This window comes from Tachyglossus aculeatus, chromosome 2 (genome assembly GCF_015852505.1).
Source record: "Tachyglossus aculeatus isolate mTacAcu1 chromosome 2, mTacAcu1.pri, whole genome shotgun sequence".
Classification (NCBI taxonomy): Eukaryota; Metazoa; Chordata; class Mammalia; order Monotremata; family Tachyglossidae; genus Tachyglossus; species Tachyglossus aculeatus.
Genome location: NC_052067.1, coordinates 133,825,633 through 133,850,115, shown reverse-complemented (window position 1 = coordinate 133,850,115; position 24,483 = coordinate 133,825,633). Strand labels below are relative to the sequence as shown.

At 51.7% G+C, this 24,483-nt stretch overlaps 1 protein-coding gene across 1 annotated transcript; it reads left to right on the top strand.

Annotated features, from left to right (window-relative positions):
- The first annotated feature begins 3,008 nt into the window (after positions 1 to 3,008).
- Positions 3,009 to 22,224, top strand: CCKBR (cholecystokinin B receptor). The gene is made up of 5 exons (XM_038772356.1): positions 3,009 to 3,136; positions 17,332 to 17,583; positions 19,002 to 19,251; positions 20,033 to 20,163; positions 20,951 to 22,224. The coding sequence occupies exons 1-5, from the start codon at positions 3,016 to 3,018 to the stop codon at positions 21,487 to 21,489; spliced, it is 1,293 nt and encodes a 430-aa protein (XP_038628284.1). The 5' UTR covers positions 3,009 to 3,015; the 3' UTR covers positions 21,490 to 22,224.
- Positions 22,225 to 24,483: the final 2,259 nt, after the last annotated feature.

The window sequence follows — 24,483 nt, the reverse complement described above, 5'->3', positions numbered from 1 at the left end:
TTAAGACTGCGAGCCCCACGTGGGACAACTTTATTACCCTGTATCTACTCCAGCGCTTAGTGCCTGGCACATAGTAAGCGCTTAACAAATACCATCATCATCATCATTTTACAGATGAGGTAACTGAGGCCCAGAGAAGTAAAGTGACTTGTCCAAGGTCACACAGCAGGCAAGTGGCGGAGCCAGAATTGGAATCCATGAGCTTTTGACTCCCAGGCTAATGCTCTTTCCACTATGCCATGCTGCTTTGTTAGGGCTGGGTTGGGGAAGCTGGATGTTAGGGATAGAGGGTGAGCGGCTGCTGGACGTTGAGGCTGGGAAACTGGGAAAGCTGGGGATCAGGGGTTGGGGAACGTGCTTGAGGAATAAGGTGTGAGATTGAGGGGCTGAGAGTACAAGTGTTCTTTTAGAAGTGTGGGGGCTTTGTGCCGGATCAGGGTTAGATTTTGGTGGCTGAGGAGTGGGTTGAGGATTGGGGGGAGTCAGTTTCGTAGGATGGGGACTGTGGGGGTTGGGTTAGAAGCAAAGGTTTGAGGGCTTGGGGCTGGATTTGAGGATTAGGGTAGGTTTGGGAGTGGGGAGCTGGGGTTCTAGGTGGGTTGGGGTGGGAGCTGGATTGAGGGTGGGGGTACCCCCATTCTTCCTATCTCACAAGCCCATAACCTTGGCATTATCCTTGACTCCTTTCTCTCATCCAACCTACCTACTCAATCTATCACTAAATCCTGTCAGTTCAACCTTCGTAGATAGCATCTCTAAAATCTGCCCTTTCTTCTCCATCCAAACTGCCAGCACGTTAATCCAAGCATTTACCCCATTCCACTTTTATTACTGTATCAACCTCCTTGCTGACCTCCCAGCCTCCTTTCTCTCCCGACACCAATCCATACTTTACCCTGCTACATGGATCTTTTTTCTACAAATGCCATTCTCACCATTCTCACCTGGCTACTCTCCTACCACCAGCCAGCCCACATACTTTGTTCCTCTAATGCCAACCTACTCACAGCACCTCCATCTCACCTATCTCGCTGCCAACCTCTCTCCCACGTCCTGCCTCTGGGTTGGAACTCCCTCCCTCCTATCCGAAAGACAATTACTTTCCTCCACTTCAAAGCCTTATTGAAGGCACATCTCCTCCAAGAAGCTTTCTCTGACTAAGCCTTCATTTCCTCTTTTCCTGCTTCCTTCCCGCATCCCTCTGATTTATTCCCTTTATTCACCACTCCCGCCCACCAGCCCCACAGCACCTATTCATTCATTGAGTCATTCAATCGTATTTATTGAGCTCTTACTGTGTGCAGAACACTGTACTAAGCGCTTTGGAAGTACAGGTCGGCAACACATAGAGACGGTCCCTACCCAGCAACTGGCTCACAGTCTAGAAGGGGGAGTAAATCTATATGTGTGCACTTATATTCATTCATTCATTCAATCGTATTTGTTGAGCGCTTACTGTGTGCAGAGCACTGTACTAAGCGCTCGGGAGGTACAAGTTGGCAACATATAGAGACGGTCCCTACCCAACAGCGTGCTCACAGTCTAGAAGCCAGTTATATGCAACACATTTCTATCAGGCCTTGCTATGCCTTCAAATGACTGAAGAATTAAGTTTTTCATTATTTTCAGCGCTTAGAACAGTGCTTGGCACATAATAAGAGCTCAATATATACCATCATTATCATTTCCTTCATTCATTCATTCATTCAACCTTATTTATTGAGCACGTACTGTCCCTAACTTATTTATTTATATTAACATCTGTCTCACCCTGTAGGCTGTAAGCTCACTGTGGGCAGGGAATGTGTCTGTTATATTGTTGTGTCGTACTCTCTCAAACACATAGTACAGTGTTCTGCACATAGTAAGTGCTCAATAAATATGATTGATTGATTGATTGATTTGGGCTAGGGTTGGGGATCTGGGTTGGAGGATGGAAAGGGGGAGCTAAGAAGGCTAAGGGTTAGGATGCTGGGGGGCCAGGGGTGGGATTAGGATGTTGGGGCTGGGTTCTGGGGTTGAAGGGTGGGGGCAGGGACCTGGGGTGAGGACTGGGTGAGGATGTTGGGGGGCTGCGGAGCAGGGGAAGGCTGAGATGGGGGCCTGGGTTAGGATGCTGGGGAGCTGGGCCCCGGAGTTGAGGGTGGATGGGGGGCAGGTTAGGCTGTTGGAGGGCTAAGCGCTGGAGTTGAGGGTGACAGGGGTGAATGGGGGAAAGTTAGGTTATTGGGGGGCTGGGCGTTGGGGTTGAGGGTGGAGGGAATGGATGAGGGGGCAGGTTAGGATGTTGGGGGGCTGGGGGCTGGAGGTGAGGGTGGAGGGAATGGACGAGGGGGCAGGTTAGGATGTTGGGGGGCTGGGGGCTGTAGGTGAGGGTGGAGGGACTGGACGAGGGGGAAGGTTAGGATGTTGGGGGGCTGGAGGTGAGGGTGGAGGGACTGGACGAGGGGGAAGGTTAGGATGTTGGGGGTCCGGGCGCTGGGGCTGAGAGTGGAGGGTGGAGGGGATGGATGAAGGGGGGCAGGTTAGGATGTTGGGGGGCTGGGCGCTGGGCCTGAGAGTGGAGGGTGGAGGGGATGGATGAAGGGGGTCAGGTTAGGATGTTGAGGGGCTGGGCGCTGGGGGCCTGGCTGCAGCAGGGCGAGCTTTGCGCCTCCTCCTCCTCCTCTTCCCTCCTCCTTCCTCCTTCTCCCTCCTGCTCCGGGGAGCAGAACAGAGAGGGGAGGGAGGGAGTGCGTGTCTCCCGCCCCTCCCCCGCATCCCCCCGCCTTCCCATCCCTGCCCCCCGGCTCCCCCCTCCCCTCGGTGCGGAGCCCTAGAGCTCGCCCGGAGCGCGGGTGCGGGGAGGGGGCCAGGCCCCGCCGGCTTTGGGGGTCCCCCCTCCCCACGGCCGGGGACCGATCGCCCCCCTCAAGCTGGGAGAGACGCCAAAGGAGGACGAGACGGGGGAGTGGGAATTGAGTGGGGGGGGGGAGCAGAGGAAGGAGGAGGGGAGGGGGTCTCCCCCGGCCCGGGATGGAGGGGCTCGGCCCCAACAGGAGTGCCGTCCAGCTGGGCTCCATCCGCATCCCCGCCAATGCCAGTAACGCCAGCCACGACCCCCCGCGCCCAGCAGCCCCCGGCAGGACGCCCAAAGGTCAGTGTCGCCCCCCAATTCCGGGCTCCTCCGCCCCCCAGCCCCTCTCCTCCCTCCCCCTCCGCATCCTTGGCCGTGGCTCCGTCTGCCCGCCTCGGCTGGACGCGGTCCTCGTGGGCACCCCTTCCCCAGCTCCTGTCATCATCATCATCATCAATCGTATTTATTGAGCGCTTACTGTGTGCAGAGCACTGTACTAAGCGCTTGGCAAGTACAAGCTGGCAACATATAGAGACGGCGCCTACCCAACAGTGGGCTCGCAGTCTAGAAGGGGGGGACGGAGAACAAAACCAAACGTACTAACAAAATAAAATAAATGGAATAGATAGGTACGAGTAAAATAAATAATTAAATAAATAGAGTAATAAATATGGACAAACATATGTACATATGTACAGGTGCTGTGGGGAAGGGAAGGAGGTAAGGTGGGGGGGATGGAGAGGGGGACGAGGGGGAGAGGAAGGAAGGGGCTCAGTCTGGGAAGGCCTCCTGGAGGAGGGTTCCTCCTCTGAGGGCGAGGAGGGGGGTCCCAGGAGAGAGCGCTGACAGCCCACCCCCATGCTGGCTGATGGCTCCTCACCTCCCCCCTCTCCCATCACCCACCTCCCCCCACCCCCCACCCCCTACCCTACTCACTTCCCTTCTCTGGGCCTCAGTTCCCTCATCTATGAAATGGGGATTAAGACTGTGAGCCGCAGGTGGGACAGCCTGATTACCTTCTATCTACCCCAGAGCTTAGAACAGCGCTTGGCACATAGTGAGTGCTTAACAAATACCATTATTATTACTATTATTATTATTATCCAAGTCATTTTCCTTCTCTGAGCCTCAGTTCCCTCATCTGTAAAATGGGGATTGACTGTGAGCCGCAGGTGGGACAGCCTGATTACCTTGTATCTACCCCAGCGCTTAGAACAGTGCTTGGAACATAGTAAGCGCTTAACAAATACCATTATTATTATTATCCAAGTCATTTCCCTTCTCTGAGCCGCAGTTCCCTCATCTGTAAAATGGGGATTAAGACTGTGAGCCCCACATGGGACAACCTGATTACCTTGTATCTACCCCAGCGCTCAGAACAGTGCTTGGAACATAGCAAGCGCTTAACAAATACCATTATTATTATTATCCAAGTCATTTCCCTTCTCTGAGCCGCAGTTCCCTCACCTGTAAAATGGGGATTAAGACTGTGAGCCCCACATGGGACAACCTGATTACCTTGTATCTACCCCAGCGCTCAGAACAGTGCTTGGCACATAGTAAGCGCTTAACACATACCATTATTATTATTATTATCCAAGACACTTCCCTTCTCTGAGCCTCAGTTCCCTCATCTGCGAAATGGGCTTTGCACATAGTAAGCACTTAATAAATGCCATCATCATTATTATTATTATTATGGGGATTGAGCCCCAAGTGGGACAACCTGATTACCTTGTATCTACCCCAGAGCATAGAACAGGGCTTGGCACACAGTAAGCACTTAACAAATACCGTCATTATTACTATTATTATTATTATTGCCTCCCACCCCCATCACCTACCGCCCCTCCAACACCCAACACCCACCTCCCCTCTCCCTTCCCCTGGTCCCCTGTCCCCATCCCTCCAGTTTGAACCCTGCCCGAGTCCTCCTTCATCCCCCTCATCCCCCCTCACACCCCTGCTGCTGCTGCTGCTGCCATCTAATCCGAATTCCTGACCACAGCTCCCTCTCGCCCACACCCCTTATCACCCAGCCGTCCTCTTCTCTCACTCCCAGCCCTTGCTCCTTACTCCGCAGGCAAAACTGTCCCTGCTCCTCTCCTCACTTTATTTCTGTCCCTGCCCTGTCCCTGCCCCAGCTCCTGTTGCTGTTCCTTAATTTGTCCCTGCCCCAGCTCCTGTTGCTGTTCCTTAATTTGTCCCTGTCCCTGCCCCAGCTCCTGTTGCTGTTCCTTAATTTGCCCCTGCCCCTGTTGCTGTCCTTGTCCCATCCCTGTCCCTACCCCAGCTCCTGTTGGTGTCCCTGCCCTGTCCCTTTCCCTGCCTCAGCCCCTGTTGTTGTCCCTGCCTTGTCCCTGTCCCTGTCCCCTCCTCAGTTGCTGTCCCTGCCTTGTTCTTGCCTTGTTCCTGTCACTGTCCCTACCTTGTTGCTTTCCCTGCTCCAGTCCTTATTGCTGTCCCTGCCTTGTCCCTGTCCCTACGCTGAGAAGCAGCGTGGCTCAGTGGAAAGAGCCCGGGCTTTGGAGTCAGAGGTCATGGGTTCAAATCCCGGCTCCACCAATTGTCAGCTGTGTGACTTTGGGCAAGTCACTTCACTTCTCTGGGCCTCAGTTACCTCATCTGTAAAATGGGGATTAAGACTGTGAGCCCACCGTGGGACAACCAGATCTCCTTGTAACCTCCCCAGCGCTTAGAACAGTGCTTTGCACATAGTAAGCAGTTAATAAATGTTATTATTATTATTATTATTGTTACCCCAGCCCCTGTTGCTGTCCCTCCCCATCCCTGTCCCTTCCCCAGCCCCTGTTGCTGCCCCTACCCCTGCCCCTGACTCTCCATCCACAAACCCTTGCACCCCCTCCCCTCCCTCCTGATTGTCCCTTTCAAAACTCACCCCCCAAACCCATCACTGGAAGACCACCTCTTGAATAATCCCACCTGAATCCCTCTGATGACTCTTCTCCCTGGAGTCGATTTGGATGTTTCTCTTACTTGTACTCATTTCTTTCTTGCGTGTTTTCCAGCTTCTTAAACTTGCCCTTTCTCTCTCCTTGCCTGTGAGTCAATCCTGTCTTTTCTTTCTCAATACGTGGTCAGTCCCTGGAAGGCAGTCGGCAGACCTATCATTCAGGACCCGGTCCTGCCCATAGTGACTGCTGGGGAACCTCACCAATGCGTCCAACCTGTTTAGGGGCTTTGTCAGAGGCCAACAGAGAGCCAGAAGCACACATACATATGATATATATACACACACACACATATATATGATATATATATATATAATAGGTATATATATATCTCCTCCCACCCAAACCTGATGCAGTCAGAGCTATAACTGGAGTGAGTTAGAGAGAGGGGATTGGTCAAGGATTGGGCAGGTGGGCTGGAGGGTACAGCTGGGATGAGTCGAGGAGAAAGTGATCATGAGCTGGAAGAGAAAGGATGGGGGATGAAAGAGTCTGTTATCCAGAAACAGAGTGGCTGGGTGAGGAGGGAGGTTGTTAAGACGGGAAATTAGAGTCTGGGCAAGGAAGGAGGCTGTTAGCAAGGAGCAAAGAGACTGGGCAAGAAAGAAGGCTGTTAGCTGGAGCAGAAAGGCTAGGCAAGGAAGGAGGCTATTAGCCAGGAGCAAAGAGACTGGGTGAAGAGGGAGGTTGTTAGCTGGAGCAGAGGGGCTATTAGCCAGGAGCAAAGAGACTGGGTGAGGAGGGAGGCTGTTAGCCAGGAACAGAGAGGCTGGGCAAAGAACAGAAAGGCTGGATGAGGAGGGAGGCTATTAGCTAGGGGCAGAGAGGCTGGGCAAAGAGCAGAAAGGCTGGATGAAGAGGGAGGCTATTAGCCAGGAGCAGAGAGGCTGGATGAGGAGGGAGGTTGTTAGGGTCAAGAGGCTGGGTGAGGAGGGAGGCTATTAGCCAGGGGCAGAGAGGCTGGATGAGGAAGGAAGCTGTTGGCCAGGAGTAGAAAGACTGGGTGAGGAGGGAGGTTGTTAGCCAGGAGCAGAGAGGCTGGGCGAGGAGGGAGGCTGTTAGACAGTAGGGGCAGAGAGTCTGGGTAAGGAGGAAGGCTGGGAAAGGAGAGAGGTTGTTAGCCAGGGGTAGAGAAGCTGGATGAGGAGGGAGGTTGTTAGCTAGGAGCTGAGAGACAAGGGGGAGCTGCCAGCAAAGAGGGTGGGTGGGTGAGCTGAGACAGGACGGGGGTGGAGAGAAGGCAGGCAAGTGGTGGAGGGTAGTCCCATTGACCACCAGCAAAAACGCGTATCTGATCTGGGGGATGATGGGGTCCACGCTGTGGGCAGAGGGCCGGCGGAGAGCAGGGAGGGGGCCCAGACTGTGGCAGAATCAGGACCGGGGGCGGGGAGGGGGGAGGCTGCAGAAAAACTAGCAGCAGGTTTAAGTGACCAAGCAAGCAAATATCTCCAAAGTAAACAGATCACCCAACTAACAACAGCAACGATAATGATAATAATACTTCATATTTGTGTTTCTCTTTTTTCCTTTTTTCATATCTCTCATTTCATTTTCTCAATCAATGAATCATATTTTTGAGTGTTTACTATATTCTAGACTGTGAGCCCATTGTTGGGTAGGGACCGTCTCTGTTGCCGATTTGTACTTCCTAAGTGCTTAGTACAGTGCTCTGCACACAATGAACGCTCCACAAATACAATTGAATGAAAGAATGTGTGCAGAGCACTGCGTTCGTTCATTCAATCGTATTTATTGAGCACTTACTGTGTGCAGAGCACTGTACTAAGCACTTGGGAAGTACAAGTTGGCAACATATAGAGACAGTCCCTACCCAACAGCAGGCTCACGGTCTACAAAGGGGAGACAGACAACAAAACAAAACTTATTAACAATCAATAAAAATCAATAAAATAGTAAATATGTACCAGTAAAATAGAGTACTGTACTCATTCATTCGTTCAGACTTGTGTATTGAGCACTTACTTTGTGCAGAGCACTGCACTAAGCGCTTGGGAGAGTATAATGCAACAATAGACACATTCCCTGCCCACATCGAGCTTACCATGTAGATGGGGAGACAGACCTTAATATAAATAAATACATTACAGATATGGACATAAGTGCTGTGGGGCTGAGGGAGGATGATTAAAAGGTGATGCAGAAGGGAGTGGGAGAAGAGAAAGAGAGGGCTTAGTCAGGGGAGGCGTCTTGGAGGAGACAGGCCCCTTGGGAGAACACAGTACAAAAGAGTTGTTAGCCATGTTCCCAATACACATGAGATTACAGTTTAAAGACTCTCAATGGCCCTGTGAGGTAAGCAGAAGCTAGTGGAAAGAGCGTGAGCCTAGGAGTTAGGAGACCTGGATTGTATCCCAGCTCTGCCGTGTGTCTGCCGTGGGACCCTGGGCAAGTCACTTAACTTCTCTGTGCCTCAGTTTCTGCATCTGTAAAATGGGGATTAAATACCCCTTCTACTTCCTTCTTAGCATGTGAGCCTCGTCTGGAACGGAGACTGTGTATACCCTGATGTTTAGCAGTGTGCTTGGCCAATAGTAAGCACTTGACAAATATAATTAGTATTATTAGGGAGAGGTGGGAATTTTGTATCTCCATTTTATAGAGGAAGGAAGCGAGGAGAGGTTAAAAGAACCAGGGACCAAGAATCAGGAGACCTAAGATTTAATCACAATTCTGCCACTGGTCTACTGTGTGACTTTGAGCAAGTCACTTAGGCTCTCTATGCCTCAGTTTTCTCATCTATAAAATGAAAATAAGCTACCCACTCTCCCTCCCTTAGTGACTGCATCTGATCTGATTATCTTGTTTTCACCCTGTTTTAAGACATAAATCATTATGGTAATTAATTATTACCATAAGCTTACCATATTACTTAGGCTTAATAAATTATTATGATGATGATGGTTATCAGGGTATCAACAGAGGTGATCTTGGGGTGGAGCAATGAGGGGGTGGAGCCAGGTGGGGGGAAAAGAGGGAGGGGAGGAGAAGGAGGAAAGTAAGCAAGGAAGCAGTGTGCCTAGTGGATAGAGCACAGGCTTGGGAGTCAGAAGGACCTGGGTGCTAATCCTGCTACCCCTTGTCTGCTGTGCAATCTTGGGCAAGTCACATAACTTCTCTATGCCACAGTTACCTCATCTGTAAAATGGGATAGGGACTGTGTCCAACCTGATTAGCTTGCATCTATCCCAGTGCTTAGTACAGTGCCTGGCACACAGTAAGTGCTTTACAAATACCATAAAAAGGGGGAAACATGGGGAGGTGAAGAGAAAGAGTAGGGCATGCAAAGAGAGAGAAAGAGCAGAGAGCATTTAGCATCGCCTGTTGCACTAATTCAACCTCTGCCACAGCTGCAGGGGTTCACGTGCCCATACTAAGCGCTGGTGCCAGGGCAGCCAGAGCCTCTGCTGCTCCAGAGCCTCACTACCCCTGTTCTGCTGAGGTCCTAGCAGCCAGGGCCTCCCCACCCCATCCTCCACTTCCCCGCACCCCCTTTCTGCGGCCACGCTGGAGGACACGGCCAGAGTTGCCTTTAGGACCGAGGTCATGGTCTGACCTCTTGGAGCCAAAAGTGGAGGTGACAACCGGCCTCCACCTCGAGCCTCTTTCTGGCTCGAAGAGGTGGGCTGGGCTAGTGGCATTGCCTCTTCAGTGCAAGTCCTAATGCCCTCCTGGCCTCCTTGGACCTCCCCATCCCCCCTGCCCTACCTCCTTCCCCTCCTCTCAGCACCTGTATATATGTTTGTACAGATTTATTACTCTATTTTACAAGTACATATTTACTATTCTATTTATTTTGTTAATGATGTGCATCCAGCTTTATTTTTATTTATTCTGGTGACTTAACACCTGTCCACATGTTTTGTTTTGTTGTCTGCGTCCCCTTCTAGACTGTGAGCCCACTGTTGGGTAGGGACCGTCTCTATATGTTGCCAACTTGGACTTCCCAAGCGCTTAGTACAGTGCTCTGCACACAGTAAGTGCTCAATAAATACTATTGAATGAATGAATGGTGCCCATGAACTGAGATGGAGAGTGAGACTAGTCCAAAGTCACATAATCCCCTGACGCCCAGGTTTCTTGATGCCCCAGTGTCCCAATGTTACAGTCTGATGACACCCCAATTCTCTGATGCCATCATGTCCCAGACTCCTGATGCCCAAGCTCCATAATGCTTCAGTCTCCTGATAACCAGTCTCCTGTTGCCCCTCCAGTCTCCTGATGTCCCAGTCTTTCGTTCATTCAATCATATTGAACGTTTGCTATGTGCAGAGCACTGTACTAAGTGCTTGGAAAGTACAATTCGGCAATAAAGACAATCCCTGCCGATAGCGGGCTTACAGTCTAGGGGAGGGGAGACAGACAGCATGGCCTAGTGGAAAGAGCATGGGCCTAGGAATCAGAGGCCCTGGGTTCCAATCCTGGCTCATCCAAGTACCTGCTTGGATAAGTCACTTAACTTCCCTGGGCCTCAGTTCCCTCATCTGCAGAATGGGGATTCAATTCCTGTTTTCTCTCTCCTACTTAGACTGTGAGCCCCATATAGGCCCTTTGGGGAAAAAAAAGGCTTTCCAGACTCTGCGTTGTGTTTAGAAAAGGGTATGTCAGAGACAAGTTTATTACCACTAGCGCTTCATCCCAGTGCTGAGTAGTGCTTTGCACATAGTAAGCGCTTAACAAATGCCATCATTATTATTATTATTATCCAGCACTAGTATGGAAAGACATTGAGCCACTTGTCAGCTGTGTGACTTTGGGCAAGTCACTAAACTTCTCTGCACCTCAGTTCCCTCATCTGTAAAATGGGGATTGACTGTGAGCCCCCTGTGGGACAACCCGATTACCTTGTAACCTCCCCAGCGCTTAGAACAGTGCTTTGCAAATAGTAAGCGCTTAATAAATGCCATTATTATTATTGTCATTATTATTATTATTATTATTAAGCAACAGAGATCTTCTGCCCAGGTCCACTTTAATGCCTAGGTCCCCCGATGCCCCAGCCCCCTGGCCTCCAGGTTTTCTGATGCCCCAGTCACTTGATGCCCTGTTGCTTGACCCCTAAATAATCATAATAATCAATCGTATTTATTGAGCGCTTACTGTGTGCAGAGCACTGTACTAAGCACTTGGGAAGTACAAGTTGGCAACATATAGAGACAGTCCCTACCCAACAGTGGGCTCACAGTCTAAAAGGGGGAGACAGAGAACAAAACCAAACATACCAACAAAATAAAATCCCTTGATCCCCCAGATTCTCTGATGCCCCAGTCCCCTTATCCCCAGATTCCCTGATACTCCAATGCCCCGATACCCAGATCCCCCGATGCCCCGTCCTCTGATGTCTAGCCCTCCTGACCCTGAGCTTCCATGAACTTTCCACTAGACTAGGTTGCCTACCAGTGGCAGGGAAAGATCCAAAGCCAAATGAAGGGCGAAGGACGGATACCGTAAGCACGTGAGCCGAAAGGGACGAGGGGCAGGGCTCTGGCTGAACTTGGGGCTGGGCCCCTGTGAAGTCAGGAAGTGGCGTAAACAGAACAGCTTTGTGCCTTCAGGACCATAGTGATCCTCCCAGAGTCCCTCCTGCCCCACCTCTGCCCCCAAAGTTTTGAGAGATCTGATCACAGCCACAAGGAATGCGAGGGGAAGGATTGGCAGTGATGAGAGAAGGGGAGGGGTCTGACTGCTGGGGCTGGGATGCCCCCATAGATGAAGGGAGGAGATAATAATAATAATAATAATGGCATTTATTAAGCGCTTACTATCTGCAAAGCACTGTTCTAAGCGCTGGGGAGGTTACAAGGTGATCAGGTTGTCCCATGGGGGGTTCACAGCCTTAAACCCCATTTTACAGATGAGGTAACTGAGGCCCAGAGAAGTTAAGTGATTTGCCCAAAGTCACACAGATGACAATTGGCAGAGCCGGGGTTTGAACCCACGACCTCTGACTCCAAAGCCCGGGCTCTTTCCATTGAGCCACTGAGAGTCTAGAAGGGAGGGAAGGGCAGTTCTTGGTCAGAGACAGGGGGAGGGGAGAAACCTATCCGCTGTTCTGCTGGGACCCCAGCAGCCGGGTCCTCCCCCCCTCCATCCTCCACTCCCCCACCCCCCCTTATCTCTCACACTGTCCTAATCCTTCAGGCCCCTACCCTGAGGGTTGTGTTTCATTCATTCATTCATTCAATCGTATTTATTGAGCGCTTACTGTGTGCAGAGCACTGGACTAAGCGCTTGGGAAGTACATGTTGGCAACATAGAGAGACAGCCCCTACCCAACAATGGGCTCACAGTCTACAAGGGGGAGACAGACAACAAAACAAAACATGTAGACAGGTGTCAGGTCGTCAGAACAAATAGAATAAAGCTAAATGCACATCATTAACAAAATTAATAGAATAAGAAATATGTACTAGAAAAATAGAGTAATAAATCATATATACAGGTGCTGTCGGGAGGGGAAGGAGGTAGGGCCGGGGGGAGATAGAGAGGAAGAAAGGAAAAAAGGGTGCTCAGTCTGGGAAGGCCTCCTGGAGGAGGTGAGCTCTCAATAGGGCTTTGAAGGGAGGAAGAGAGCTAGTTTGGCGGATATGCGGAGGGAGGGCATTCCAGGCCAGGGGGAGGATGTGGGCCGGGGGTCGACGGCGGAACGGGCGAGAACGAGGTACAGTGAGGAGGAGAGTGCCTGGCACATAGTAAGTGCTTAACAAATACCACAGTTATTATTATTAATTACTAAGTGCTTGGGAGAGTACAATATATCTGAGTTGGTAGACACATACCATGCCTGCAGTGAGCTTACAGTCTAGAGGGACTGTCACAGGGGGGTTATGTGCTTTTGGCCGTCAGGTTCAATTGTCACCCCCTAACACCGTCTGTGTGTCTATCCCCTTTCCATAGTTGGTTCCTTGTGTCCCAAAACCAAGACCTGTTTGTGAGGAGGGACAGGGAGAGGAGAAAGCACAATCCCTGCCCCGAAGGGACTGGCAAAGGGTGGGCTGAAGATAGATGGCCACTGAATACAAAGCATAGCCTCCTTAAACAAAGCGGCAGTGCCCAGGACACGTGCTGCGAGACAGCAGTACCAGACCGGCCAGCCTGGAGGACTGCAGTGAGGAACGAGGTGGCTCCTTTAGAGCCGGATATTTGGGCAATGAACTGAATAGGAAGCCAAATTGCACACAGCGCAGATGCCAAAATAGCAAACGCAACGGCCTAGCCCGGGATCATTCTGGCCAGCACTCAGTGTGGACAGGACCGATGACCTCTCGCTGACCTTTACAGCTACACCCTTCCCACCACTGAAGTCTCACTTTTGGAAGTGTCATCTTTGAGCACAAAGGGAGATTGATTGATTTATCGGAGGGTAGTAGGGACGCAGCGTGGCTCAGTGGACAGAGCAAGGGCTTTGGAGTCTGAGGTCATGGGTTCCAAACCCGGCTCTGCCAACTGTCAGCTGTGTGACTTTGGGTAAGTCACTTAACTTCTCTGTGCCTCAGTTACCTCATCTGTAAAATGTGGATTAAGACTGGGAGCCCCCCGTGGGACAACCTGATCACCTTGTAAACTACCCAGCGCTTAGAATGGTGCTTTGCACATAGTAAGCGCTTAATAAATGCCATCATTATTATTATTATCCCCAGTCTTTTCACAGTGCCCCCTTGCAAGCCATCCTTACTGGCCACACCACATGGCGAGGCCGAATCACAGACAAGAAGTCTTCTGAAACACGGTCAGTCCAGAAGTTCCTCTCCTCCCACCCGCCCATCCCCGGGAGGGATGTGTTGGGAGACGGATCTGTGAGGAACGCACCCAGCTGCTCTAACAGGGAACTGAAACCATATATCCAAAAACAGGGAGGGTGGGAGAAATGCTTTAAAGTCCAAGGGAACCAAGCTTTGGATAACAGGACATAGCTAGAAGACATCCGCAAGAAGAAGCCGGCTGGCTGCAGTTAGAAATGGCCAAGCCCTCTTGGAGGAGGAGACGTGGGAGCAATGAAAATGGTGCCAACCATCTGAAGACAATGGTGGAGAAGGGACAACTTACTTGTGCTTATAATATATGGGAGAAAGTGTCCACAGTCCACTGGCCTTGGCTTCATTCGCACACACCCACAGACACGGAAATACACCTGTGTCCTTGCGTGCACACACATACACACACACGCACATACACACATATACCCTGATGACGGGGTGCCCTCTCAATGACCTCCTTCTTGCCAAATCCAGTGGCTCCTAATCCTCCTCAACCTCTCAGCTGCCTTTGACACTGTGGATCACCCCCTTCTCCTCAACACGCTATCCAACCGTGTCTTCACAGACTCCGTCCTCTCCTGGTTCTCCTCTTATCTCTCCGGCCATTCATTCTCAGTCTCCTTTGTGGGCTCCTCCTCCCCCTCCCATTCCCTTACTGTAGGGGTTCCTCAGGGGTCAGTTCTTGGTCCCCTTCTGTTCTTTATACTCACTCCCTTGGCGAACTCATTTGTTCCCAAGGCTTCAACTGTCATCTCTAGGCTGATGACACCCAAATCTACATCTCCATCCCTGCTCTCTCTCCCTCCCTCCAGGCTCGTATCTCTTCCTGCCTTCAGGACATCTCCTGGCACATAATAAGTGCTTAACAAATACCATCATCATCATCATTATTATTATTATTCTAAGTGTTGGGTTAGTTAAAAGCTAATCAGGTAGGACACCATCCCCAACCCAAGGGAGGGAGGGTGAACAGGTATTTAACTCCCATTTTCAGGATGAGGGAACTGAGGCACAGAGAAGTTAAGTGACTTTCTCAAGGTCACACAAGCAGGCAAGTGAGAGAACTGGGATTAGAAGTCTGGTCTGCTGATTCCCAGGCCTGTGCTCTTTCCACTGAGCCATGCTGCCTTCAGCAGGAAGGACTGTTAGGGTGGCAGCAGCCAAGTAGCATATTGTGCACTAGACATGAGCAAAGCAATGTGCAGTCTTAAAAAGCATCTTGCCAGTAAACCAATGCAGAGGCAGGATAATCCAAAAAGCCTCAGGATAGAAAAGATTATAGTAATAATAATCATAATGCCATTTGTTAAGTGCTTACTATGTACCAGACACTGTACTAAGCGGCTAGAGGCTCTCCAGACAGACTTGGAATCATTCATTCATTCATTCATTCATTCAATAAGTATTTATTGAGTGCTTACTGTGTGCAGAGCACTGTACTAAGCGCTTGGGAAGTACAAGTTGGCAACATATAGAGACGGTCCCTACCCAACAACGGGCTCACAGTCTAGAAGGGGGAGACAGACAACAAAACAAAACATGTGGACAGGTGTCAAGTCGTCAGAATAAATAGAATTAAAGCTAAATGCACATCATTAACAAAATTAATAGAACTGTAAGTACGTACAAGTAAAATAAATAGAGTAATAAATCTGTACAAACATATACACAGGTGCTGTGGGGAGGGGAAAGAGGTAGGGCGGGGAGGGGGATAGGGAGGAGGAGAGGAAAAAGGAGGCTTAGTCCCCTTGCAGGCAGTCAGAGTTTTCTGTAGATGACTGAGGCCATCTGAACTACAATCTTACAGTGCCTAGCATCCTCCCATGGACACCGAGACCAAGACAGCAACCACAGGAAAAGAGTCACACCAACTTGAAAATGTCACCTTTGATGATGATGATGATAATGATATTTGCTAAGCACTTACTATGTGTCATGTACTATTCTAGGTGCTGGGGTAGATACAAGATAATCAAATTGGTCACAGTCCGTGGCCCACGTGGGGCTCACAGTCTTAATTCCCTTTTGCAGATGAGGGAACTGAGACCCTCTAGACTGTAAGCTCATTGTGGGCAGGGAATGTGTCTGTTTATTGCTATATTGTGCTCTCCCAAGCACTTCGTACAATGCTCTGCACACAGTAAGTGCTCAAGAAATACGATTAAATGAATGAATGAATTATAGCAGACAAGTAGCGGAGGTCAGGATTAGAACTCAGGTCCTTCTGACTCGCAGGCCCATGTTCTATCCACCAGAACCACCAGGGTGGTTCCTCTAAGCACCCTGTTTCCACCAGGAGAAAGAATCCTGCCAGCCTCACTCAAAGTGTTGTAGAATGTGGCTTCTCCCTCGCCTTCAACTCTAGGTCCAAGGTTGGACAGGATTATCTTGTGCTTACCCCAGTGCTTAGCTCTGTGCTCTTCATAATAGTTATAATGATAATAATGTTACTTGTTAAGTGCTTACTATGCGCCAAGCACTGTTCTAAGCACTGGGGTAGATGCAAGTTAATCAGGCTGGATCCAGTTCCTGTCCCAAGTGGGGCTCACACTCTTATCCCCATTTAACAGATAAGGTAACCAAGGCCTAGAGAGGTTAAATGACTTGCCCAAGGTCACACAGCAGACATGGGGCGGAGCAGGGATTAGAACCCAGGTCCTTCTGATTCCCAGGCCCGTGTTCTATCCACTAAGCCAAGCTTCATGTAGTAAACCTTGATGGATACCAAGTTATTGTCATTATCATTGTGATTCCTTCCTTCCTCTCCCCTGTCCCCCTCATCCCCCTCTCCATCCCCCTCATCTTACCTCCTTCCCTTCCCCACAGCACCTGTATATATGTATATATGTTTGTACATATTTATTACTCTATTTATTTATTTATCTTGTACATATCTATTCTATTTATTTTATTTTGTTAGTATGTTTGGTTTTGTTCTCTGTCTCCCCCTTCTAGACTGTGAGCCCGCTGTTGGGTAGGGACTGTCTCTATGTGCTGCCGACTTGTACTTCCCAAGCGCTTAGTACAGTGCTCTGCACACAGTAAGCGCTCAATAAATACGATTGATTGATTGATTGATTGATTGATTCAGGTTGAGAAGCCAACGAGTTTGGCAGAAATTCCCAAGTGCTAAGAGAGAACTGGAGCAATCTGTGTGAGGAAGAAGGGGTCTAATCAAGTCCAGCAGGAGGGGGGAAGGACATGTCTGGTGAAGAGGAGGGGTGAAAAATGGGGGAATCTGGGGGTGGAGGGGCACTGCTGACCAGGGGTGGACAGGTGTGAAGCTGGAATCTGGAGGAATCAATCAATCAGTGGTATTAATAACAATAATAATAATAATAATGGCATTTGTTAAATGCTTACTATGTGCCAAGCACTGTTCTAAGTGCTGGGGAGGTTACAAGGTGATCAGGTTGTCCCACAGGAGGCTCACAGTCTTCATCCCCCTTTTACAGATGAGGGAACTGAGGCACAGAGAAGTGAAGCGATTTGCCCAAAGTCACACAGCTGACAAGTGGCAGAGCCGGGATTTGAACCCATGGCCTCTGACTCCAAAGCTCGTGCTCTTACCACTGAGCCACGCACAGCACTGTACTAAGTGCTTGGAAGGGTACAGTATAGTTGATAGACATGTTCTTGGCCCACAGTGAGTTTACAGTCTAGAGGGATGTGGAGGGCGGCCATGGTGGGAGGGCGGGGGGAGGGACTCCGAACTGGTCCTCGATTGTCTCGTCTCCCCACTTCCCAGAGCTGGAACTGACAGTGAGGATCCTCCTCTACGTGGTCATCTTCACGCTGAGCGTGGGTGGAAACCTCCTGATCATCACGGTGCTGGGGCTGAGCCGGAGGCTGCGCACGGTCACCAACGCCTTCCTGCTCTCGCTGGCCGTCAGCGACCTGCTCCTGGCCATCTGCTGCATGCCCTTCACCCTGCTGCCCAACCTCATGGGCTCCTTCGTCTTCGGCTCCGTCGTCTGCAAGGCCGTCGCCTACCTCATGGGTGAGGGATGACCCGATCCGGGCGCAAGTGGGGTGGGGTGGGGGGTAGCCCCGACAACGGGGGGAGGAAGGAGTGGGCATTGCCCGGAAAGGTCGGTGCATTCCGGGCTGGGAGCCAGCCCGTGGTGAGCCAGGAGGTGGTGGGAAGTTGGCATGTTGTGGGCAGACGTGATCCTTGCAGCAAAGGACAGTGAGAAGATAGTGTCCTTGGAAAACCCCCTGCTTTCCCCCTTCCTCCTTCCCTTCCTGGGATGTTCTCCCCGTCCCATCTGCTCTTCAAGAAGTCTCTAAAAAATGTAGTGGGAACTATAGGGGCGAGGTGGCAGCGTGGCCCAGTGGAAAGAGCAGGGGCCTGGGAAGACCTGAGTTCTCATCCTGGCTCTGCCAATTGCTTGCTGTTTGACCTTGGCCAAGTCACTTCACTTCTCTGGGCCTCAGTTCCCTCGTCCGTAAAATGGCGGAGGATTCATCATCATCATCATCAATCGTATTTATTGAGCGCTTACTATGTGCAGAGCACTGTACTAAGCGCTTGGGAAGTAAAAATTGGCAACATATAGAGACAGTCCCTACCCAACAGTGGGCTCACAGTCTAAAATTTCAATACCTGTTCTCCCTCCCACTCAGACTGTGAGCGACCCATGAGACAGAAATTCATTCATTCATTCATTCAATCATATTCACTGAGCGCTTACTGTGTGCAGAGCACTGTACTAAGCGCTTGGGAAGTACAAGTTGGCCCTGATTAAGTTGCCCAAGCTGGTTAACTTGTATCTACCCCAGCGCTTGGAACAGTGCTTGGCACCTAGTAGCACTTAACAAATACAATAATAATAATAATAATGAATTGTAGCTATCTGCCCCACTGATTGGTGCTTAGTGAGCCCTTAACAAATACCACAAGATGCAGCATGGTTTAATGTCAAGAGCACAGGTTTGGGAGTCAGAGGACATGGTTTCTCATTCATTCAATCGTATTTATTGAGCACTTACTGTGTGCAGAGCACTGTACTAAGCACTTATCCCACCCCCGCCACTTGTCTGCTGTGTGACCTTAGGCAAGCCACTTAACTTCTCTGTGCCTCAATTACCTCTTCTGTAAAATGGGGATTAAGACTGTGAGCCCCACGTGCGACAACCTGATTGCCTTGTATCTACCCCAGCGCTTAGAACAGTGCTTGGCACATAGTAAGTGCTTAACAAATACCGTAATTATTAATTGTGATCGTCATGAGAGAGTGTGAAGGTGGAGTCGGCGGGAAGGAAGGGGTGGAGGGCGAGGTGCTAGGAGAGGGCAGGGGAAAAGGCAGACGTGGGGATGAGGGGAGATGCTGAGTGCCGATTGGTTGAGTAATGTGTGCGTGTCCCCCTCCCGGCCCCTCGGTGGCCCCTGACCCACCCTCCATCCTCCGTCCTCAGGGGTGTCGGTCAGTGTATCCACCTTCAGCCTGGTGGCCATCGCCCTGGAGCGCTACAGTGCTATCTGCAGGCCGCTGCAGGCTCGCGTGTGGCAGACTCGCTCCCACGCCATCCGGGTCATCGCCGCCACCTGGCTCCTGGCCGCCCTGCTCATGCTGCCCTACCCCATCTACAGCGCCATCCGGCCTTTCGGGCCCCGCGTCCTCCAGTGCAGCCACATGTGGCCCAGCACACGTTTCAAGCAAGCCTGGTGAGCCCATCCCGTGGACTCCGCGGACCCCCTCCTTGCCCTGAATCTCAGCTCCTTCCTCCCCCCCCTCCTCCTTCTCTTGTTCCTGTTCTTCCTCCTCCAGTTCTTACTCCTCCTCCTGTTCCTCCTCCATTCTTCCTTGTCCTTCTCCTCAAGTCCCTCCTCCACCTCTGTGGCTCCTACTACTACTCCTGTATCTCCTCCTTCTTCTCTTCCTTATGTTCCTCCTCCTCCCCTGTTCTTCCTACTATTACTCCTTTATCTCCTCCTCCTCTTCCTGTTCCTCCTCTTCCTCTGTTCCTCCTCTTCCTCCTCCTCCTCTTCTGTTCCTCCTCCTGCTGCTGCTCCTGTATCTCCTCCTCCTGATTCTTCTCCTTCTCCTGCTCTTCCTCCTCCTCCTCCTCCTCTTAATTCCCCCAGCTTCTTACCCTGCTTCCCTTCCAGTCCCCTGTTCTCTCCCTCCACCCCTCCAGGCCCCACCCCTCCCTTCCCCTTCTCCCTGGACATTTCCCTACCCCATCCTCCTTTGAGGATCATGAGCAAACCACTCAATCAAGTGCTTACTGTTTACAGAGAGCTTGGGAGAGTGTGATCTCTCAGAGTTGGTAAACACATTCCCTGCCCACAAGGAGCTTACAGTCTAGAAGAGGAGCTTACAGTCCAGATGGGCTCTAAATTGCAGACTCCAGAGGGTGGGTCTGACAGGCCGGGGTCGGGCTGGGTGGTGCGGGCCTGGCAGTTCGGAGGGTCCAGGGTAACCACTCCCCCCCCCCTCCCCCAGGTCTGTGTTGCTCCTGCTCCTCCTGTTCTTCATCCCCGGGGTGGTGATGGCTGTGGCCTACGGACTCATCTCCCGTGAGCTCTACCTGAGCATGCGCTTCGAGGCCGAACTGCAGCAGAATCCGGGAAAGGGTAGGACTCAGGGCCCATGGCGGGTGGAGGCTGAGAAGCCAGGCTGCTGTGGGAAGGGTGAGGGGCACCAGGATAGAGGGGGTTAAGGAGAATTGGAGGGGAAGACTGGGGGAGGAGGGCAGCTGGCCAGAAGGTAGAGCCCAAGAATCAATCAGTCATTCGTATTTATTGAGCGCTTACTGTGTGCTTGTGTACTAAGTGCTGGGGAGAGTAATAATAATAATGATGATGACATTTATTAAGCGCTTACTATGTGCAAAGCACTAAGAGTACAGTATAACAGAGTCCTTGTCCAGAATGAGATGAGTCTGGAGAGAATTTAGGGGGCTGGAGAAAAATATTTGGGGGCAGGAGGATTGGGGGAGAAAGGAGGAGGAAGAGAGGGAGGAGGAGGAAGAGAGGGAGGGGGGAAAGAAGGGAAAGAGGAGGAGGAGCTGGAAGGAGAAAGAGGAAGAGAGGGAGGAGGAGGAAAAGATGGAGGAAGGGGGAAGAGAAGGGCAATTGGGAGGAGGAGAAGGTCAGGGTGGGGGCCCAGCACAAGGACTGAGGAGCTGGAAGAGCAGAAGGAAAGAAAGGCCAGAGACAGAATCTGGCCTGGGGAATGAGGAGCTGGCCAGAGAGCAGAGGAGGCAAAACTCCGGTTCCAAACCAGGGCCGGTGCCAACGGAAGGGAAGGACAGGGCTGCAGAGGACAGAGAGTGGAGGCTGCCCATGGGGATGGGGTGGTCGGTGGGGAGCGGGGCAGTGCCCCACTGGCCCACCCTGACCCCTGCCCACCCCTGTCCAGCTCCCAAGAACGGGGTGGGGCCCGGCCCTGGGCCTTCCCCAGCCTGCGACGAAGGAGACGGGTGTTACCTGCAGCTCTCGAAGCCCCGCCAGGCCATGGAGCTGTCCGCCCTGACCCCCAGCCCCACTCCCGCCCCTCCGGACCGGGCCCGCGCCAGCCCTTCGGAAGCCAAGCTGGTGGCCAAGAAGCGGGTGATCCGCATGCTGCTGGTCATCGTGGCGCTCTTCTTCCTGTGCTGGCTGCCCTTGTACACGGCCAACACCTGGAGGGCCTTCGACCCCGATGGGGCGCACAGAGCCCTGTCTGGCACCCCCATCTCCTTCATCCACCTGCTCAGCTACACCTCTGCCTGCGTCAACCCGCTGGTCTACTGCTTCATGAACCGCCGCTTCCGCCAAGCCTGCCTGGCCACCTGCGCCCGCTGCCGGCCCCGGCCGGCTCGCCCCCGGCCTCGCCCGCTGCCCGAGGATGACCCACCCACGGCCACCACCCTCTCCAGGCTCAGCTACACCACGGTCAGCACTCTGGGCGCCCCCTGACTCCTCCAAAATGGCTCCAGGGGAGACCTCAAGCCCCCTCCCCGCCTCCCGGCTGGCCTCCCCCACTCCCTTCCTAGCATCCTCCTGTCCTCCCTCCCGCCTGCCGCCCCAGGACTGAAGTGTCCTCCCCCAACCCAGCTCCTCCCCAGGACTGGGGCTCTGAGGCTGCCCTCCCTCCTCCCTCTCCACCACCCCCACACCGTCCCTCCTCTATGGCCACACCCGGGCTTGCCCTTGCCTGAGTCCTGAGTAGAAGAGGATCCAGGGACCCTGCAGATCCTCCCTAACCCCCCTGTCTGAAGGAGTTCACCCCTGAGACAGGCCCGAAGCATGCCAATCCCTCATCAGCTCCCACCCCCAGGCCTTTCCTCCTGACTGAGCCTCCAGCTCTGCACGCCGACCCCTCCATCTGGGGTCCCCTGCCCTGACATGAGCGGAAGTTAACTCGGCCCCTAGAACTGACCTCCCCCTCCATCTCTCTTCCCCCTCTGCCCCTCTCCAGGCCCCAGGGAGCCACTGGCAGAGAGGGGGGAAGGAAGGGGAGTGGAGCAAATCACCAGGACCCGGATAAATAGGGACAAAGAACATTCAGCCCGGCCAAGCCACCCTCTCCCTCAGTTCCCAGTATCCCAGGCAGTGGACCCGGTGGTCAGGGTTCACGCTGAGAGGCAGCATGGTCTAGTGGATAGAACACTGCCCTGGGAGTCAGAAAGACCTGGGTTCTAATCCCGGCTCTGCCACTCGTCAGCTGCGTGACCTTGGGCAAGTCATTTAACTTCTCTTTACCCCAGTTACATGATCTGGAAAATGGTGATTAAGACTGGGAGCCCCATGTGGGACAGGAACTGTGTCTAAGCTGATTAGCTTGTATCGACCCCAGTGCTTAGTACGGTGCCTGGCACGTAGTAAGCATTTAACAAATACTGCAATCACTATTATTATTCAGTGGGCTTGGATGGGCAGGGCGTGAGAGGCTACAGAGAGTGGTGCAGAGGTATTGGGGAACTGAGGATCTTCTAGAGTAGTTTTAGGGTTGGGAGTGCAAAGAAACACAATGCCTCAGAAATGGGGCTCAAGACCCTGGGTGAAATGGGAAGATAGCCAGCACCCTGGGTCCCCACTTCCTCCTATCCCTCTAGTCTGTGAGCTACTTGTGAGTACGGATCATGTCTACCACCTCATTATTATTATTGTTATTATTATTATCAATTCTATTGTGTCATTCTAATAATAGTAATAATAATGATTCATTCATTCATTCAATCATATTTATTGAGCGCTTACTGTATGCAGAGCACGGTACTAAGAGCTTGATGGCAACTGTTAATCACTTACTATATGTCAAGCATGATTCTAAGCGCTGGGGTAGATATACGGTAATCAGGTTGTCCCACACGGGGGCTCACAGTCTTAAATCCCCATTTTACAGACGAGGGAACTGAAGCACAGAGAAGTTAAGTGACTTGCCCGAGGTCACACAGCAGGTAAGTGGTGGAGGCGGGGTTAGAACCCAGGTCCTTCTGACTCCCAAGCCCGTGCTCTATCCGTGCCATGCTGCTTCTCTCCCAAGCGCATAGTATACAGTGATCTGCACACAGTAAGTGCTCAATAAATGCCTTGGATCGATTGATCATTCCCTAACACGCCTGCTGCTCCCGGCTGGAGCCACCTACTTGGGAGTCAGACCTCACCATTGACTTTAGTTGTGGAGTTGAGCGCTTAGTACAATGCTCTGCACACAGCAAACACTCAATAAATCTTCATTCAATCTTATTCGTTAAGCACTCACTGTGTGCAGAGAACTGCACTAATCACTTGGAAAGTACAATTCGGCAACAAATAGAGATAATCCCTACCCAATAACGGGATACTTGATTGATGGAGTCTCCCTCCGGAAGCAGCAGGTGAGCCCCGTTCCTGAGACTGGGGGAACGGGAGCCAGCGCCTTGCCCAATGCCACTCATGCCCCGTCTTCCCACCGTGCCCAGGATGCCACACACACAGCGGTGCAATGCGGGACAAAGTGCCGGTGGATGGGCTCGGCATGCGGGACCCAGGCAGGGCCGAAGTGATCGCCACGGCGAACCCATTCTATGCCAAGACAACAAGACTCGGAAGGCGGTTGCCTCAGTAACCGCTGCAGTCTTCACCTCTGATAATAATAACCAGGTTATTTGTTAAGCAAATCTGTCTGGAAACAGTCTCTGTCCCATATGGGGCTCACAGCTGGACACGGTCCCTGTCCCATATGAGGCTCATAGTTAGCCAGGTCATCGTCAGGATTCTTGCGGGGCCTGTCCACCACACAGGATACCTCGAACTCGGTTCTTCGGTCGGAAAGCTTCACCACAGACGGAGCATCCCAGCAGACAGACCAGGATTACAATCCAGGTCTCCTGATTCCCAGAGCAGCATTCTTCCCACTGGACTGCTTTGCACACAATAAGCGCTCAATACATACTATTGAATGATCGACTGATTGATTGATGAGACCGACAGTAGGGTAACAGTCTGCAGCATGTAAGATCTCCCCAGACTGAGTGGCCAATCCCAGATTTTTTTGTTTTTCCGTATGTGTGTTTGGGGTTTTTTTAATGGTATTCATTCAGTGCTTACTAAGGGTTGAATACCGAACTGTGTGCTGGGGTAGATAAACGGTAATCAGGTTGGACACAGTCTCTGACACACATGAGGCTCAAAGTCTAAGCAGGAGGGAGAAAAGGGGTTTAATCCCCACTTATAGTTGAGGAAACTGAGACACAGAGAAGGGACTTGCCCAAGATCACACGCAACAGAGAAGCAGTGTGGCCTAGTGGAAACAGCACTGGCCCGGGAGTCAAAGGACACGGTTTTTAATGCTAGCTCTGCCGCTTACCTGCTGTGTAACCTTGGGCGAGTCACTTCAGTTTTCTGTGCCTCAGTTACCTCATCTGTAAAATGGGGATTAAATTCTCCTCCCTTCCTAGACTCTGAGCCCTACATAGGACAGGGACT

Coding starts and splice junctions, on each gene's coding strand:
- CCKBR (XM_038772356.1), top strand. CDS start 3,016: ATGGAGGGGCTCGGCCCCAACAGGAGTGCCGTCCAGCTGGGCTCCATC. Junction 19,252..20,032: donor ACACGTTTCAAGCAAGCCTG/GTGAGCCCATCC, acceptor CCCCTCCCCCAG/GTCTGTGTTGCTCCTGCTCC. Junction 20,164..20,950: donor GCAGCAGAATCCGGGAAAGG/GTAGGACTCAGG, acceptor ACCCCTGTCCAG/CTCCCAAGAACGGGGTGGGG.